At 49.8% G+C, this 17,577-nt stretch overlaps 1 protein-coding gene across 2 annotated transcripts; it reads right to left on the reverse strand.

Annotated features, from left to right (window-relative positions):
- Nucleotides 1-98: 98 nt before the first annotated feature.
- Nucleotides 99-16,035, reverse strand: LOC122379766 (protein lap1-like). 2 transcript variants are annotated; one of them, XM_043362206.1, is made up of 16 exons: nt 15,956-16,035; nt 10,006-10,161; nt 9,695-9,830; nt 9,332-9,474; nt 8,952-9,098; nt 7,973-8,173; nt 7,490-7,709; nt 7,062-7,225; nt 5,931-6,066; nt 5,399-5,622; nt 4,985-5,138; nt 4,525-4,641; nt 3,060-4,361; nt 2,664-2,848; nt 2,451-2,531; nt 99-2,069 (listed from the first exon to the last, which is right to left on the reverse strand). In XM_043362206.1, the coding sequence occupies exons 1-16, from the start codon at nt 15,962-15,964 to the stop codon at nt 1,884-1,886; spliced, it is 3,561 nt and encodes a 1,186-aa protein (XP_043218141.1). In that variant the 5' UTR covers nt 15,965-16,035; the 3' UTR covers nt 99-1,883. The 2 variants fall into 2 exon arrangements, with proteins under 2 accessions (XP_043218141.1, XP_043218142.1); XM_043362207.1 differs by having other exon boundaries at nt 15,781-15,972.
- Nucleotides 16,036-17,577: the final 1,542 nt, after the last annotated feature.

The raw sequence follows: 17,577 nt of genomic DNA on the forward strand, positions 1-17,577 counted from the left end.
CACAATATCCAGACAATTTGCTGCTGAATAGGTTCAGTTCAGAGACCATATGACATTCTATTGTGTGGATGCCCCGCACCCAGTGCACCAAACAAATGTAGGTAACGGTGCGGTGCAGGCCTACACCTTGTATTGCATACACATTACATCACCTTGAGCATATAATAAACTAGAATGCATTAACATAAGCGCTGATATCGTTGTGAAAATGTCAAATGTCAAAAGCAAGTCATGCAGCGTTGACGAGTGACGACATAAAACGGGCAAAAATCGCATCTAGGCCTTAAGCACTTGAAAGATCGGTGAACATACATAACCAAGATAGTCAGTAAGACACAAGCCTTGCCCTCCCATAAACGTCACCGAGCGGCGGACGGAACGTTCCTGTGACGGAGATTCAGGTGTCAACAATCGCGTCAGTGACTTTTACAGAGATGAGATGACACGTTTGAATGATAGATGAGTACGCATTAAAAAAGCACGAGAGTCAGACGTCAGAGAGATGCATTCGGTGCGATGATAACATATTCATAACTGGTAATTGTAAAAAAAAAACTAGTTATCAAACCCCGCTCAGTCCCTCCCCCTTCCAAAAAAAAGAAACAGCATCCTAAACTCTAAGCATAAACCTACATGCACACAACTTAACGTACATCTTGCTGGAACAAAGGGCAGGAAATGCAGGTTCAAAGTCATCACAGGTTTCTCATGCGCGTTTTCCAGACCGTACGAGCTCACCAAAACGAGAAAAAAAAAACATGTGTTCTGTACAATATCTACTCTTTGGAAACTTGACACATTTTGATCGTGATCAGCAATAACCCAAAATACTCCACTCACCACCGTACAGTGCACATTGATAAAAACGTGAAAGTTTGATTTCACACACGTCATTTCACGCACCGATGAAACGTAAGTCTAGCGTGAGCGCAAAAATTCAACAAAAGGAGCGAAATTCAGACTTAGCTACCTCCTAGGCTTTACCTAGGTAAGCTAAGCTATCTCCCCGACATTAACTGCCAAGTGAACATTATCGTGGAAGCACAGTGCATTTGCAGATACAAAAGATATGTTTCAGGTTAGCACAATGACGTGCCATACATTGCACAAGATTAGCATCATTGTAATTAGCGGTCAACCGACCCAGACACGCCGCGCTAAGACTAGCGACACGATGCGAAAAGTGAGAATGTGAGCTGACGTGAAAAGATGAGACTCTCAATGATTCTAATTGATTACATGATAATTGAAAGACAGAATAGTCGAGCCTTCACACATGCATACAAGCATAGAACGGTACTGGCCCACCGACAATGAGGTTCTAACATAAAACGCGAGAGCGCAGATCTTTGGATGATTCTAGCCGACCGACTTGGGTACAGAGCGAGGTGCTGCGAAGCGGATCTTCCAGAGCAGCACGAGGGCACGTAGCAATAAAAAGTGTAATACACACCAACCATCGCAACTTCGATGTTACTAGACTGGATTTGAGAAAATTATACACTAGTTAAGAGAATGCAGAACAGTTTAAAGAAGAGCGGTCAAATCCGCCAATCGTAGAAAAACTTCTACGAATGAAATTGACTAGCTCAGCATTCGTTCATTGATTTCATGAGTCTTTTCAAACAAACGATAAATCAACAACCCTCTATGATTGCTACGGCGCGAGAAACCGCTCTGGAAGACGGGAGCTTCGTAAAATCAGGACAGTCACTCGTATTGTAACAGCCTCTGACAGGACAGGTGCAAGGTCAGAGCACTTCCCAAGTTGCCAGCGTCCCTCAGTGATCCCCTGGGCATTCCTGGTGTCTGTCAATAGCTCTCTGACCCGTCAGCAGCTCGTTGATCGCTGGTCACCCCCAGCCGTCTGTCCCGAGACCCACTCACTGGACGGCGGCCGGCCGCAGCAGTCGCAGTCGCACGCTGGAGCCCGTGTTGACGATGGCGTTGACGGCGTGCTCGTGCGATGCGGCGCTGAGGTCGCAGTCGTCGACGGCCTGGAGCAGGTCGCCGGGACGGAGCACACCCCAGGCCGGACTGTCGGCGTGCACTCGACTGATGTACACACCCTGCGACGGCAATAAAAGGTAAGCAAGTGTTCACACAATTGCAAGAAAAGGTTGAATTTTCGAACAATTAAGCGGTTTTCGGCATAAAAATGACAGCCGTGGCATTGTACCGTGTCCGGAGTAGATTTTGCCAGAGAACAAACACTTTCGCGGCAGTTGCTACAGTAAAAGTGGATGGAAAGAACACGCCATATTGTCTCGGACCACGCAGAAAACTCTTCAGCGTCTACAGCTAGTCAGCTATCATTTTGGCCTTTCTGGGGTCTGTGGTGCGATTACCGGAGCCATGGCATTGGCAATAAGACTCATAATGGCTACAAGGCAGCATATCTGTATGCTCAAACCCGTTTCCACAATTATCTGCACTCGGAGGCGGCTTACCTTGCCTGAATGGCCTCCCTTCGAAGATCCACCCGCGATGCTGAACCCCAGCCCGGGATTCTTCTCAATGGTCAGCTCCATCTAGAACAAAAACAGAAACTGTTCTGTAATGAGTTTACCCAGCTTATTTTATGTCAGTTTAGCTGTACGAATCAGGCGAGTCCATTTCACCGTTTTATGTGCGGGGCGGTGTCGGGGCCGCTGGCTGCTCACCTGATGCCAGCCGGCGGTGGGCGGCGGCAGCGGCCAGCCGTGACGGGCGGCCGGAGAGGGAGACGCCGCCACCTGACCCGGACGGGTCGACACTGGGATCCGGGAGGTGGACCGACCGTGTACTGCGGGCACGGCCGAGCGGCGTGCTGCGGCGCCTCCGACGGGTGATGGGGCCGCGCCGACGCCTGTAAAACCACGCAAAAGTCTCAATGTATGCACTCAGTACTCAGTCAGGCCATACATAAAAGTCGTTTACCATTGACGAAGCAGTACTACCGAGCGCGTACCAACACAGACTTACAGCTGCGTGAACTATACGACACATGACACTTAATTTTACAGACGGGAATCACACGGCAACTAATAAGTCACATGCGTTGACTACAAGCCACAAACCTGTCGGCGTGTCGACTCTCTCCACCGCCTGCTGCTGCGCCGGCGGTCCACCGCGTCCGGTCGGAGTCTGCGCTCCGCTGACCGGGGGCCCTGTCCAACGAGCGGCAGGTGCCGGCACTCCACTAGTTCCTGTCATGTTGGACCAGCGGCGCGGTGCCGGCGACGGTTGCTGGGAGTCTGAGGGAGCACCGCTCACCGACCCCGTCTCCGCGCCCTGCTGATCGGTTGGGACAGGGCGCCCGCCGCGGGTTGTCACTCCCACAGCGTCCGTCGCAGATGTTTCTGATGGGCGCTGGTTGGGAGAGCGATCCGTTGGTAGCGATCCGCGCCGTGGCGACTTCCGTCTCTCCGCAGAGGCGGGGAGAGGACCGGAGGGTCGCTCCCATGGCCGCCCTGGGCCGTTGGCGTACTGAGGAGTCCACTGTCTGCCGCGCGGCGCAGGAAGACCACTCGGAGCAGGCAATCCGCTATGAGTAGTGTCGGCGACAGCGGGAGAATTTCGTCCCAGGTGAGGAGACATATCGTGGCTAGCGGAGGACGCCCGGTGACCGGCAGGTGGGCCAGGCTCCCCACCTGCCGCCGTTGAGCCGCGGGTTCGAGCCGCCGCGGCTGCAGTAGCGGGTAGCGGAACCCCCGGCAGTCCAGGACTGCTCAGCCTGCGGGGGATACGAGATGCAAGCACCACCCGCAGCGGCGAGCCGCGAGCCCGGCCGGCCGCCGCTGCTGCCGCCGCCTCGGCGCTGTCTGAGGTGCTCGAGTCGTAGTCGGTGATCTGGCTGATTGTGGAGAGCAGTTGCGGGCCGCCGGGACCCGTCGTTGGTCCGGCCGCAGAGCTGACGATCGGTCGCTCGTACGGAGAGTCGTCAGAGGGTGCCGGACGCTCCGTCTCACCGGCTGCACCTTTTTCTGAAGACTCGGTCCGCTCTTGTCTGATTGAACTCCGAAACACAGCCGGTGAGTGATTCACGGCACCACCATTGCTCAATTCGAAGCCATTAGTGGAACTCAGCCTCTTTGAATGGGAAAATTGTGAACCAGCATACCCCAGATTTCGAAAATCTGTCGCTTCCGAATTCGGCGATTTTCCATTCGACCTCAACGGCGGCGGGTCAGTCTCTTCGGGCGGCAGTTTGTATTCGATCGGCGGGCCGGTCTCCTCCTGTGTGGGCTGAAGGCGACTCTCGGCGTTCGGTCGTCGCCCTGCCGCCTCCGGCCGGCCCAGGTCCGCCAGGTCGAATGTCTCGTTGAGCCGAAGCGGCGCAGAAGGCGGGTGCCGCTCGGAAGGCGTGTCCAGGGACATATCTGCAAACACCGGCATCTTGTCAAGGATCAACTGAAAATACCTGCCTGTCTGACCGGCAACATAATAATGAGGCAAAATCATCATGCTTGTTGCCCGTATAATGCAGGCATTTAGTTCAGCTACAGAGGACATGCGCGTCCAGGCTAAGGTGCGAACACTTACTGAGCATGTGGTGGCTGTTGGCGGGGGCGGGGGCAGCGGCGGCAAACTCCCCAGCCATCCGTGAGTGGACAGCGGCGATGTGGTAGGGCGGGGGACTGGTACCGATCCGCTCATTCGCTGTAACACAACGAACACACGCAGTACGTAAGATACGAGCGGGACAGACTACAAACGCACGTCTGCATTTTCTGCATTATGACCGTTTAGTGCACTATCATCGAAAATCGGATGAATCTACTATTTATTTATCGGAGTTTTTTTCATGAAATTACCACAATAACGAATAATATTTTTTATGGTAGCGAAATTATTTCAGCCGACTGGCGCTAGGCATGGGCATTACGGATGATAAGATTTACGAGTGCGCAATCGAACACACAGGCTTCTGACGAGCCGCGTTCTTCTACACTGTTCCGAAGTTTATTCAATACCAGCGTGTATGTGTGGGTGGTGGTCTTACCCTGTTTTACACTCGCGGCGGTGTCAGTGGGTTTGGTGTCACTGACGGTTGCCGGCTGTGCCGCACTATCCCCAGCCGGGGCGTCCCGAGCCGGGGCAGCCTCCGTCGGCTCAGCCCCACCAGCACTGGCCTGGGACACAACATGCTCCCCGTTCTGCGCAAAGGAAACCACGCGTGCAAGCAAAACAAACCAAACAAAACAACCTTAAAAAAAAGCAACGAGACAAAGGACAAATAACCAATAAAGTCACTGATACAAAAGCAGGAAAGAAAATGAAAAAAAAACCAAAACACCACAAAACGAAAAGCAAGAAGCTATTACCACCGCAATAAGCTCAAAGGAAAACAGTGTTACTTCCCAAAAGGGACACAGGAAATTCGATGTCCCGGCCACAGCAGGCCCGAAACACCTACCACTAGCGAATGCTCCGGCCGCCGCTCCAGTTTCTGCAGGTTGCGTGCGTGCTTGGCCAGCTCCCGCAGCTCCTTGGGGTAGGGCGTGGGCGCGCGTAACAGCCGGCCCTGCACAGTCGGCTCGGACGAGTGATCGAACGCGAACTTAATGTGAGAGCGGGCGGCCAGGTCGGCCTCCAAGGCGGCGAGCTGCTGCGGCCGCAGACGCAGCGTGTCGTGACAGTCTGTGAAAACACGGCAGGGTTGGGTGGTTCAGTTGATGGGTTGGAATAAGTTCATACGAGATGCATAACTGTAAATTGCATAAGGCCGCTTGTTATCACGATTAATGGGAGCTAAGTCGTTTAGCAAGACGTGACACGATATTCGCAAGCAAAAAAGATACAATAGCTTATAGTGCATTTGAAAGGATCGTTATTGCTATAATAGTATCACGGGAACTAAATGAAACAACTGAACTAAATAAACATGCAACAAAATAGTCTGACGGATATTGTAGCCTAATTTCTGCAGTCGGGTAACGTGTTCGTACCTCCGTCGTCGTCCGGCGAAGGATCGTCGTGCTGGGGCAGCATAAAGCAGGTGAGCACGCGCTGCCCCGAGCCGGGCAGCGTCTCAGACTGTAGACGCACAAGCGGCTTGTTCTGGTTTGGTGACAGCCACAGCGCCTGATGGATCACAGAAAAAAAAAACGATATAAAAATGAACTCCAACCAAGTGAAAAACGCCATCCCTTATCAGCGAACTACACCCAGTCTGTTAAAATAGCTAGTTATCGTAAAATTCGTAGCACTCGTAGCAACGAGTTGATGAGAAAATGGTAAAAAAAAAGCATAACCCTACGTCATGGTGGACGTTCGCAGCGCACCAGTGTTCTAAAATTGGATATTGGTTGGGTGTGCCGATGAAGAAAAAAATCTTAGGATGAAAAAAAAAAGAAAGTAAATAACTGCAGTATTTTTGCAAAATGGTGTAATGCCAATTTCTATGCTAATTGATAAACCAGGATTTCATGTCAGGATCTTGACAGGGTGTGGAACAAAAGGATGTGGGTGCATCAACTGTCAAGTGACAAGTGAACTGGCTGTTGGGAATACATGAAACTCTTTTCAGAGATGAAGTAAAGTTGGTCATTCATATTTTAGAGATGAAAATATTTTCCCCATTAGGTGTGATTTGCCACCAAAAAGGCTGAAAAATGAAACACTGCAGCGCACCGAAGAGTCGGCTTCAAAGGCAGTTCAACTCAAGCAAAAAGATTATGATTGGACTTTGTCGTCATGAAATGATACGTCAGATGAAACATAATACTGTCCGTCCCATAGCTCAGTTGGTAGGGAACTGAACTCCAGGTAGTGAGAGCCCGGTTCGAATGGCTCCGGCGCTCGACATATGACACTCCTAACGGGGACGGTCTGCGGTTGGTGGGAGCCGGCCAGCGGCAGCCAGTTGAAGTCAGTCGAGCGAGACGGACCGTGTCCGGCTTTCATGGGCACGCTAACTTTGGCATCTAAATTCTCCCGTTACCTGGCATAGCGCGATCGGACGGTAAGGGTCCGCAACAAGCGCTGCTTGGCGTGGGCTCCGGCTCTATTAATCCGTTCATTCAAACATTCGAGCTAAAATTATGAAGCAAATAACAACACATCAAATCAAATCTTACCTGCAGGTTATGCAGTTTGGTGAAGGAGCACGGCAGATGCGAGATGCGGTTGCTGCACAGGTTCAGCACCCTCAGTGTGGAGAGGTGTCCCAGCTCGGCAGGCACCGTCGTCAACCGGTTACTTCGGACACTGAGCACACGCAGAGATGTGCAGCTGCCCAGCTCTGCAGACAAACGACAGACAATCGGTTAGCTGAGGTGGTTCACAGCCGAGGATACGAGACATGTTACAAAATGATACGCAAATATCGAGCACTCCACCTCGGTGCCATAACCAGTTCGAGGTATCAGAGATTTACGTCTTCCCGTCCATACTGTTGGGATAGGCAGCGATCCACTTAATTGAAACACTACACCCCAGTCAGTAGGCACAGTCCAAATGGACCACCATCAGTTTAGTACTGACCGCCCGATCGCCCTGGTCTCACCCGGCGGCAGCTGCAGCAGCAGGTTGTTGTCCAGGTTGAGGTCGGTGAGGCGGCGCAGCAGACCGACCGACGGCGGCAGTCGGGTCAGGTCGTTGTGACTCGCCATCAGCTCCTCCAGGTCACTGATGTGACCCAGGTTCTCCGGTACAGACGTCAGCGTGTTGTCGTCCACTTTGAGCGTTATCAGGCGGGTGAGCAAACTGCATGATTCAGGAAGCGTCTGAAGGAGAAAAAAGAAGCGTTATTTATTAGAGATAAATCAAGCTTATTTTGATTATTTTGAGAATCGTGAGAAGATTTATTACACATGATGTAACTATGAACCGTGCATATAGAGGAAACATTTCATTATTTGAACGTTTTGGCTAGCATTCAGCCGCGGCCGTTTGCAGTCCGATAGCTGCACAGTGCACATGTCCTTTCATTCTCATGCATGTCATTCAAGTCATTCAAACATCAGCTGATGAGCGACTCGATACGTACCCGTAGGTTGTTAGCCGACAGCTGAAGGTAGACGAGCTGTGTGCAGTTCCCGATCTCGTCGGCCAGGAAGCTGATCTTGTTGTTGGAGGCGTCCAAGTGCTGAAGCCGGGTGAGTTGTCCCAGCAGGGCCGGGAGGCGACTGATCTTATTGAAGTCGCACAGAAGCTCCGTCAGGGCGGTTAGGCTGCCCACCACCTCCGGCTGAAACAGGGGAAGAACTATGTAGCAATCAAGGCTTTGCAACATCGGCAAAGGATGTGATCAGAGGGTCGATCGATCAATCGATCGGGAAATGTGATCACTGATCAGAGAAGAGTCGAGGAAGACAGGGAAGGTAAAAAATCTGAGTCTGCACATCGCGTAAAAACTCCGTTTTGGGTCGGTTCTCACTTCTCATCTAATTAAATCAGTCCCCTCCAATTAATCATTCAAACCATTCATCTCTAACCTCGCCCAAGACCAACGTTTCGGTAGTCGGATTACGCAAAATCGCATACCAGTTGACTGAAATCGTTGGCACATACCAGTTTGACTGAGGTCGCTCACACGTACACTCGGGGGCAGATTGATGTTCCACCACTCCCTACCCATCGCGCTCCCATGGCTCAGCACTGGCTGCTGCCAGTGGCAGCACTGGCAGCACTGGCACTGGCAGGCAGTGCTATGCAGTGCTGAGGGCAGGCAACACTGGCAGCAGCCACTTCTGATCCATGGGAGCCCGATGGGTAGGGAGTGGTGGAACATCAATCTGCCCCCGAGTGTACCAGTTGACTGAGGTCGTCACATACCAGTTGACTGAGGTCGTTGGCACATACCAGTTGACTGAAGTTGCTCACACGTACCAGTTGACTGAGGTCGTTCACACATACCAATTTGACTGAGGTCGTTCACACATACCAATTTGACTGAGGTCATCAACACATACCAGTTAACTGAGGTCGTTGGCACATGCCAGTTGACTGAAGTTGCTCACACGTACCAGTTGACTGAGGTCGTTCTGGCCGAGGTCGAGGCGCTGCAGATGGGTCAGCCGCGACATGGATTTGGGCAGCGAGGTGAGCCTGTTCTCCCGCAGCTCCAGCACACGGAGTCGCGACAGACGGCCAAAGTTGGCCGGCAGATACTCCTGCAGCGGACGGACACAGAACGTCAGCGGGTCCGGACAGATGACGACAGGAGAGCAACAGGAACGATCATCTGATAGGTAACAATTTAGGAGTAGTAAAAAGGCAGAATATGTTCCGTATGAGCCACTCGGTAACACTCAATCAGTCGATGAACTGCCCCAAACGAAGCGTAGCGATTAACTGAGAGGTCACATCTGAAATAAGAAGGCTATTCGGCCGGTCGTCTACCCACCAGGAATGTATCGTTGAGGTAGAGCTCCTGCAGCGCCAGCAGCTGGGTGAAGCCGTCCGGTAGCCGCGCCAGAGGATTCACACTGGCGTCCACCGAGCGCAGCTGCTTGCAGCCGTTAATGTTGTCAGGGATGGTGGTAATCGCTGAAAAGAAACATATCGTTGGAGTGCCTTTTTGCTAGAAGTGGGTAGGTATATCATGGTGATGAAATAGTAATGACACCAGCATTATGTTACAGTAAGTGCAGGACCTAACGGACCTGATAAAAGGCTCCCGACTTCACGACGTAGGTACCGAAATCTTATTTGGCTTATTTACTCCTCACGGTCCCCAGATTCCAGAATATACACGTCTATTTCGCACCATTCTTGCTGACATCCAGGACGTGCAGGTGGATGAGAGATGCGACGGCGGGCGGCAGAGTCTGCAGCTCATTGTCGCTCAAACCCAGATGTTTGAGACTGTGACAATGGAACAGTGAGACTGGCAAGTCGCAGACCTGTAGGAAAACAAGCTTGTCATATGAAACAAGGGCGTTACAGAAAGTGTAGGCATAATTAGGCAGAAAAAATAAATAAGAATATCGCAACACTCAGGGTATGATAAGTGCCGATTGTTATTAGGTATTCGGAATAAGACATTTACTCGACGAACGACTGTCTCCACGTCCCCACCTGATTGGAGTCCAGGTGGAGCTCCTCCAGAGTGCGCTCGAAGGTGAACACCTCGCCGGGCACGTCTCGCAGCGAGCAGTGCCGGTAGTCGAGCTCACGCACCTCCTCGGGCCGGCGCCGGAAGCAGCCGCACAGCTCGGTCAGCAGCGGCATACCCTGGCGGTCAGCGGCGCGCACAGCCTCAGTACAGTGTCACCGGGACCAGCACAGACCATTTACACTCTACCAAAACACTCCGCGGCGGACAAAAAGGCCTCCCGTGTGCGACATCTGCGGGATCAACCTTGCCTTGCTTTAGGTTAACCCTCGCCGGACCTATTGGTTTTCTACATACGCGCCGGCCGAGGGGGGGGGGGGCGGGTACGACCCCCTCGTCGTTTCGCCTCTAATGGAGCTAGAGCGTCGCGGAAAAACGAGCGTGTGCGCCGTTATGAGATGCAGCGATTGGGGCCCGATTTTAAGGTCTCAGGTCAACTGGTGACCTCTGAGGTCAGGTCAAGTGGCCCAAGGTACAAGTTCAGTTTTTGGCGAATTACTTCGCAAAAAAATGATCGCAGAGCCGCGATTTTAATAGCATCGTGTTGGCCTTGCTCAGGCACGTCGAATGGTATACTTTTTGTTTGGGTGAGGTTAACTTTAGGTGTTGATCTCGAGTCAGGTCAGGTCAGAGCCCCCAGGTCTGGGTCACGAACGTCGAAGGAGGTCATGTCGCATATCATTCGAGTCCTTCCCGAGTCCATTGGTAGCTTTTCCGACTCGCTAGCTCAATTTGATCAGGAGTTATTGATGAAAACTCTTATGACCCTAGTGACGTTATAAATGACGGCCACGTCACGCAAGGTCAACAATGCAAAAGTGAAGCATTGAAACTAGCAAGGATTGCATGAAATCACGATCCCGCGTGGTTGAGATAGTTTGAGATCGTTCCTGGCGCCAAAATAGCAGTTTTCATTTTTTTTTCATTGACTTATATCGACACCTTTTTTTTAAACCCCACATTTGTTCTCCCGTAAAGCTCAGACAAGTTGTTTAGAAACCTTCAAAAAAGGTACAGTCACTCGATTTTTCTCAAGTTTGTCTGTCTTGGCAGATCAAGCAATGCCAGAGCAAGCTTACGAACACACAAATTTGATCAGGATCGGACGATTGGACACTTCTAAAAAGAGATCTTTCGTGCTTCCCGGAAATTCACCGGAGAACAGATGTGGGGTTTTAAAAAAAAGTGTCTATATAATGGTGAGGTCACGAAAATGACCTGACCTCATATGACTTTTAGGAAAAATCAGAGATATACAAGTTGTGACTTGTGAGACTCCTAAAGGATACTAGGTCCTGTAAGTTTCATCTCACTGTGAAAGCTACTCTGGCAGTGAGGGCGTTGCGAAGTTGCGACATCTTAACCCGCGCCCCGTAGGGCTACCGGCGGACCCTACCACCCGTAGGGGGGGGGGGGGGGCGTTTCGGCCCCCCCTAAGATCTCGGAAAGTTACCGGCCGATTTTCAAAATTCAAACGGCGTTCGATAGCCCCACCCGGGAACTACCTTGTGACCAAATTTCATTGACCTAGGTCAAACCGATGACGTCACAGGTCAGGTCAAAGGTCAGATTTTCACCGTTCACAGGCATTTCAAGAAATGTGTTGTGAAATCGAGTAAATTGGTAATTTATTGAAAACCATCGATGGTACATTGTTCGTCAAACACATACTTTGCTATCTGAGGTCACTGATACCAGGTCAGGTCACAGCGAGGTCAGGTCACCGGGGGTCACAATATGAAAGTGTCGTGTGATACATGTTTTATGGTCCATTTTACATGACAAATGCGATTATGTGGGTTAGGCAGCCTTTGGGGCCAGCCTAGGTCACGTTTTGGTGAAGGTCAGGTCAAGGTCAGGTCAAATTAGGTCAAATTTCAAAGTTGATATTTTTGCATAAAATGGGTATCGATTCGATGCAGCTCGTCACGGGGAGTCTAATCGTGGTCTTTGTTTTGCTCTACGAGGTCTAGAATTGCCAAAAATTGAGTTTGAAAATTTGACGTCATCATTTTTGAACAGTTTTTTCGCTATAACTTGGCCAAAAAACGAGGTATCGATCTGAAATTTGGTATGTAGATAGAAGTCAGTAGGTACTATCACATATATTCCGTTTTTTCGAAACTCAAAAAACTTTTTGGATTTTTTGGCTAACATATAAAAAAAGCATTTTTTTATTTTTTTGGGGTCACAACTCAAAAATTTCAAAAATCCGAGATAGCAGTTTTGTAGCCCTGTCAATTCTACACCTTTTATGTCTTGATCATTTTTCTGTATCTTCAAAGCTGTAGGCCTGACAGGTCTTCTCGCGAAGGTCTTTTTCGGTCGAAAATGACAGAACATGACGTCACTCTGACGTCATTTGTGGCCAACCTATCATAGCCTCCGGAATTTTTTTTGGTCACAATGTGTAAAATTGATGCCCGGAGGGGTCCTGAAAGTTTAGTGGCGATATCTCCAGCCGTTTAGGAGATATCGACCGAAAAGGACAGGGGGGGGGCCGTTTCGCCCCCCCCCCCTACGGGGCGCGGGTTAAGACCGTGCAGACTGCAGAGGTTTACTTATGACATCATAGGTCAGTGACCTGACCTGACCCGAAAATGCACTTGGTGTCAGAAGATGTGGCTTGAATCAAAGGTCAAGTATGCCAAGTTTCAGCTCTCCATCGCCAGCGTGTTCAGAGCTATCGCGAAAAAACCTATGAGGGGAGGCGGCAACTCCCTCGGCTGGAAAGGGTTAACTCGCTTAAAATCTTTCAGTTCGACCACTCATTGCCAATAAAACTATAGAAAACAACATGATCCAAATGAAATAAGGCTATCCACAAGACTATTTCCATGCCTATTTCATTGGCATGTGCTGAGCCACACCAGTTAATCAGCACTTAGTCTTTTATATTAAATATGGGTGTGATTCATCCAGGCTCTGATAGCTCAAAGAGGCATTTTTCATAATTTGGCATGCATTATGCAAACTCCAGTGTGTTTTTTAGCATGTGTGTTTGTGTGAGTTTTTATGGTAGGTATAAGGGGATTTTTCCATAGATCAGTATGGTCTAAAATAAAGTTATGTCTGTCTATCTGTCTGAAGCAGATAGACCTGAAAGGTGCTTTAATAAAAATTTATTATGAAACCAAAGCAATTATGTACTCAATGCTAAGATGTGGGGGTGAGGATAAACAGCAAACACCTGCACAAAAATTTGCCCTCCAAGCAAAATTAGCCAATGATGTTAAAAACAATAATCATCAGTCAGCCTCATATTACTTATTCAGCCACAGCCTAAAATTTTCTGTTCATGAAACCAGCCTCATGTTGGTTTCAAACAGGCCCATGTTGTCCCCTATCTCTGCATGGCTCCAAAAACACTAACTACCTACCTATGTTAGACAGTTATGTTATGTTTGACAGACACATGGGCGGAGCGGGAGGCTGCGGAAGCATGGGGAGGTTTTTTACGCCTTTGTGAAAAAAGCCAAAGTTTTAACGAAAACATGTAAAAGATAATTTGCAGATAAATGTCTGCCCTTTCTGATTATGTATTCAGTTTAGGAACAGCCTTCACTGGTTTCTTACTACAGTGCTTCAAAAATTACTAATTTATATGAGCCATTGATGGGGCTTCAAGCAGGGGCCCGGGAACGATTTTCAAGTTGGGGGGGCGAGCCTAAAATACCTGACATGATGCATATGAAACAGTGGTCTAACAGTGGTAGCTAGGGGTCTAAGGGGACACGTACCCCCCCCCCCCCATCGGGTTCAAAGGGACCCTCGGGTCCGAAGGGCCCTGCGGCGCCATTTGACCGCTGAAGGTTACGATGGCCATATTTCGACTCAGAAGGGCCCCATGGGGCTCGTTAGAGCACCTCATGGGCCCTAAATAGCCACACTAAGATCTCCATAAGGGCCTCACACCGGCTTCTGAGGACCTCTTGCGGTTTTAATTAAGGGCCCCTCGGTGGTCTCCAAAGGCCCGTTACTGGCCTCTAAGAGTTCTTACCGGCCTCTGAGGGGCCAGTTCTAGGGGCATTTCCCACATGTGATGGTCCCATACTTATTTTTCTGAGGGCCAAATAACGGTAACTTTGGGGGCCCTCATCGGCGCCTATGAGGGGGGCCCACACCGGTGTCTCTGAGGGTTTCACACGCCCAACTCTGAGTGCCTACACCAGTGCCTATTAAAGTCCTAACACCTGCGCATCTAAAGGCCACCCATTGCACTGATGACTTTTGAGGGCCCCACACCGGTGACTCTGAGGGCCCCACCGACGTCTGACAGTACCGTGCCGGTCTCTAAGTAAGAACCCCGCAAAACCTCTTCTGCCGGCCTAAGGGCCCCTTGCCGGTCACTGAGAACCCCCTGCCGGCTTGTAGAGGGTTCGCGTCAGGAGCTCTAAAGGCCCCACTCCCGTCTGTCGCGGCTCCACACCAGCGTCTATGAGGGCCCACAGCAACGCCTGTAAGGACCCTCATCGGCGCCTCTGAGAGAATCACACTAGCAACTCTGAGCGACCACACCGGCACCTGCATGACGGCCCCACGGCCCACACCAGTGCCTCTAAAGGCCCCTTACCAGCGGCTCTGAGGGCCCTACGCCGGTGATTCTGAGGGTGCTACCGATAACCGAAGGCACCATACAAGTTCTTAGTGTCGCTGAGCTTTAATCCCATATCGGCCTTCCGAGGGCGCCACGTCAGTGTAGGTACTCATTTCCCCACACCCCTCCCTCGCACCCGGAGCGGGTAAAATGTGCTATGCCTATAGCAACGATTTTACGGATTTTACCACCGTTGTACGTTATATACATTTTTCTCAAAGTTGACTCAAAATGGTCCAGTATAAAAGCTGGTCTGCCAAACTTATGGCCAAGGTCAGGCCCAAACCAAAGCGGGATGACAATAATAGATGTTGTCAAGTCGATACTGTATCAGCAGAAACCACTCAGATCATGGCAAGGAAAATGCCGTGTGTTGATGTTTAGATGTACCTATAAAGGAAACAAGAAGGAAAAAGTCCGGAAAAGCGAGGAAAGATCCTTTCTCGCTGCCTCAATGTTGAGGGGGCGCCGCCCCCTCGGCTCTCAAGTTGGGGGGCAAGCGCCCCCGCTGCCCCCCCTGTTCCCGGGTCTATGGCTTCAAGGCTCAACATAGCCTTGGGCTCAACTCCAAATGATGTCACTGGCTGATGACTGGGCCCTGTTTCACCGGTGATAGCAGCAAGCTACTATCAAATTGCGCGAGCTGACGTAATGTGATGACGTCGTACTGCTGACGTAAGGGGCAATTCTGGCGCACGATTGACGCAATATTGTTTTACGTCATCAACTAAATGTTCAAAGTTTACGTCCAAATTTTCCTTAAACCTAACTTCTTTTAAATACATCATACTTAAAAAAATATATAATAAAAATAAATATACTTTAATGACTGCGTAAACTCTTACTATTAGTCTCATACGTCACTTAATGCCGCGGCCAACGTCGCGGCCATCGTGCGCCGGAACTGCCCATAACGTCAGCAGTATGGCGTCATGACATGACGTCAGCTCGCGAAACGTGATAGCAGCGTGCTGCTATCACCGGTGAAACAGGGCCCTGATGTCACAATCAGTTGGAATCGCTGGATGACTCTAGCTGGTATAAAGGGCTTTGGTTTTCGCTGTCACTTTGATTGTAAACCTTTTGCTTTACTCAACGGTACACAGCTCAGTAGCATTACGAGAATTCACATTACAATTACCTGAAGTGGAATCAAGGCACATCAATATACACCGTCACTCATGGAAAACATTCAGAACAGAAGAAAAATGTGGTCTCCAAACGGGAAACAACTCGCCCCCGCTCACTATTCAAAACCTAATTCCAAAGCCCTACATCCCCCGATTCACACATTGACATTCCCACACGCCACGCACCAAGGCCATCCCACGCAGGGAGGCACCGGTTCGTCACGTGACTCGGGAACAAAAATCAGCTGATAGAGTGGCGGAATTTCGACACTGCGACACGGATCATCTCGGGCGTCAGAGTGGCAGTACTACCGATATTCTGAGACAGACAAATATTACTATAAATCACAGTTGAATTAGAATTCAATTCAATAATTCAATTCAAATTCAAAGCAGGAAGGTTTGTAATTTCTTCAAAAGATGCTGCCGATACCGAAACAAGCCAATCAGACTCAGCTTATGATGCCGGTCGTGTAGGTACCTACCTACCATAATCTGATAGGAACTTTTATGACCAATCAATGCTGATTTTATAGCAAAGTTCCGAAAATATAGCATTGTATGGCGGAAATTACGGTGCCGGAGTACAAATTCATTCATTTCATGTGTTTCAGCTCGTGTTATAACGACCAGGAGCGGGGCTTCCTGTGGTTTGTGGGGCGCCCCACCAACTTGTCATTTTGCTACACCAAGTTAAGCTGATTTGCAAGACTTATTTGCTTTGCAAATCAATACTTAAGACATATCTGCCGACGCGAAGAGCCGATTCCATCCACACTGCCAACCTCTCTCCCAATTATCATTTATTAGTGCATCGAGAGTAATAAGCAAGACATCATCGATCATCAACGACAGAGTTGGCCTACGTTACGTTATTTTGAAGTTTTCGGTAACCCGTAGCTGTCAGTACCGTTTCGTAGCGTAATTGGGATGTTTCGGTAGCGTAGTACGGAAAATAACAGAATAACGTAGGAACTACGAAATGGATTCCGTAGCAATTACAGGTCAGCTGTATTTGTATAAAGTACATAATTTTTCAGTTTACTCATATCGTCACCAGACCTCCGGCCGTTTACACGGATGTGAGACGCCTGCTATATGAATACCACTGAGTCTTTCTTCGGCCGGACCGACACCGGGGATTTCCCACTGTGGAGTCCCACGGAATTCCCTGTCGGAAGTCCAGCGTATCTAGCGAGTAGCGCGTAGGCACCGCCGCACCGACGATGCTGCAAAGCCGGCGATCATTGTGCGCAGTATTTGGCTTACTAGAGACTAACCGTTTCCACTGGGTAGTGGATGATGACATATTGCATAACGTAGTACGATAAAATAATTTGCTGCGTTAATTAACAAATACCGCAATTCAGTAACGTAGCAATATATAACGTATCGTAATTCGGTATCGTAGTTTTGGCCAAAAAAGCAAACGTAGCGTAACGTAGTGCGTAACGTAGCGTCAACTCTGATCAACGATAAGCAAGGCATCATCGTCAAATAATACATATAGCACAAATTGCAGGGCTAAATCCGGGGGCGTCCGTTAATACATATAGCACAAATTGCGGGCAAGCCGTGGGCGTCCGTAACGACTAACCCCAGATCAGCCACCACTGTTGGGAAGGACGGGGGCGGGAGGACGGTCCAGTCTGGTCACGTGCCGGCGTATTCCTCACTGTTTGGGTGACTCACACTCCACAACGCTCGATTTCCAAAATAAGATCTGATCACCAGCCCACTTATGCCTGTCATTTGATTCTATCACACAGTTCGCGCTACAATTGAACAAGTGCAATGTGCCACCTTCT

The sequence above is a fragment of the Amphibalanus amphitrite genome, unplaced genomic scaffold (genome assembly GCF_019059575.1).
Source record: "Amphibalanus amphitrite isolate SeventyFive unplaced genomic scaffold, NRLGWU_Aamphi_draft 000084F_arrow, whole genome shotgun sequence".
Lineage (NCBI taxonomy): Eukaryota > Metazoa > Arthropoda > Thecostraca > Balanomorpha > Balanidae > Amphibalanus > Amphibalanus amphitrite.

Excerpts from the sequence above, each read along its gene's own strand:
- LOC122379766 (XM_043362206.1), bottom strand. Across the intron at positions 8,174-8,951 it reads AGAACGACCTCAGTCAACTG|CCGGAGGTGGTGGGCAGCCT; the intron begins GTACGTGTGAGC and ends CCCCTGTTTCAG. Across the intron at positions 4,362-4,524 it reads CAACAGCCACCACATGCTCA|ATATGTCCCTGGACACGCCT; the intron begins GTAAGTGTTCGC and ends CGGTGTTTGCAG.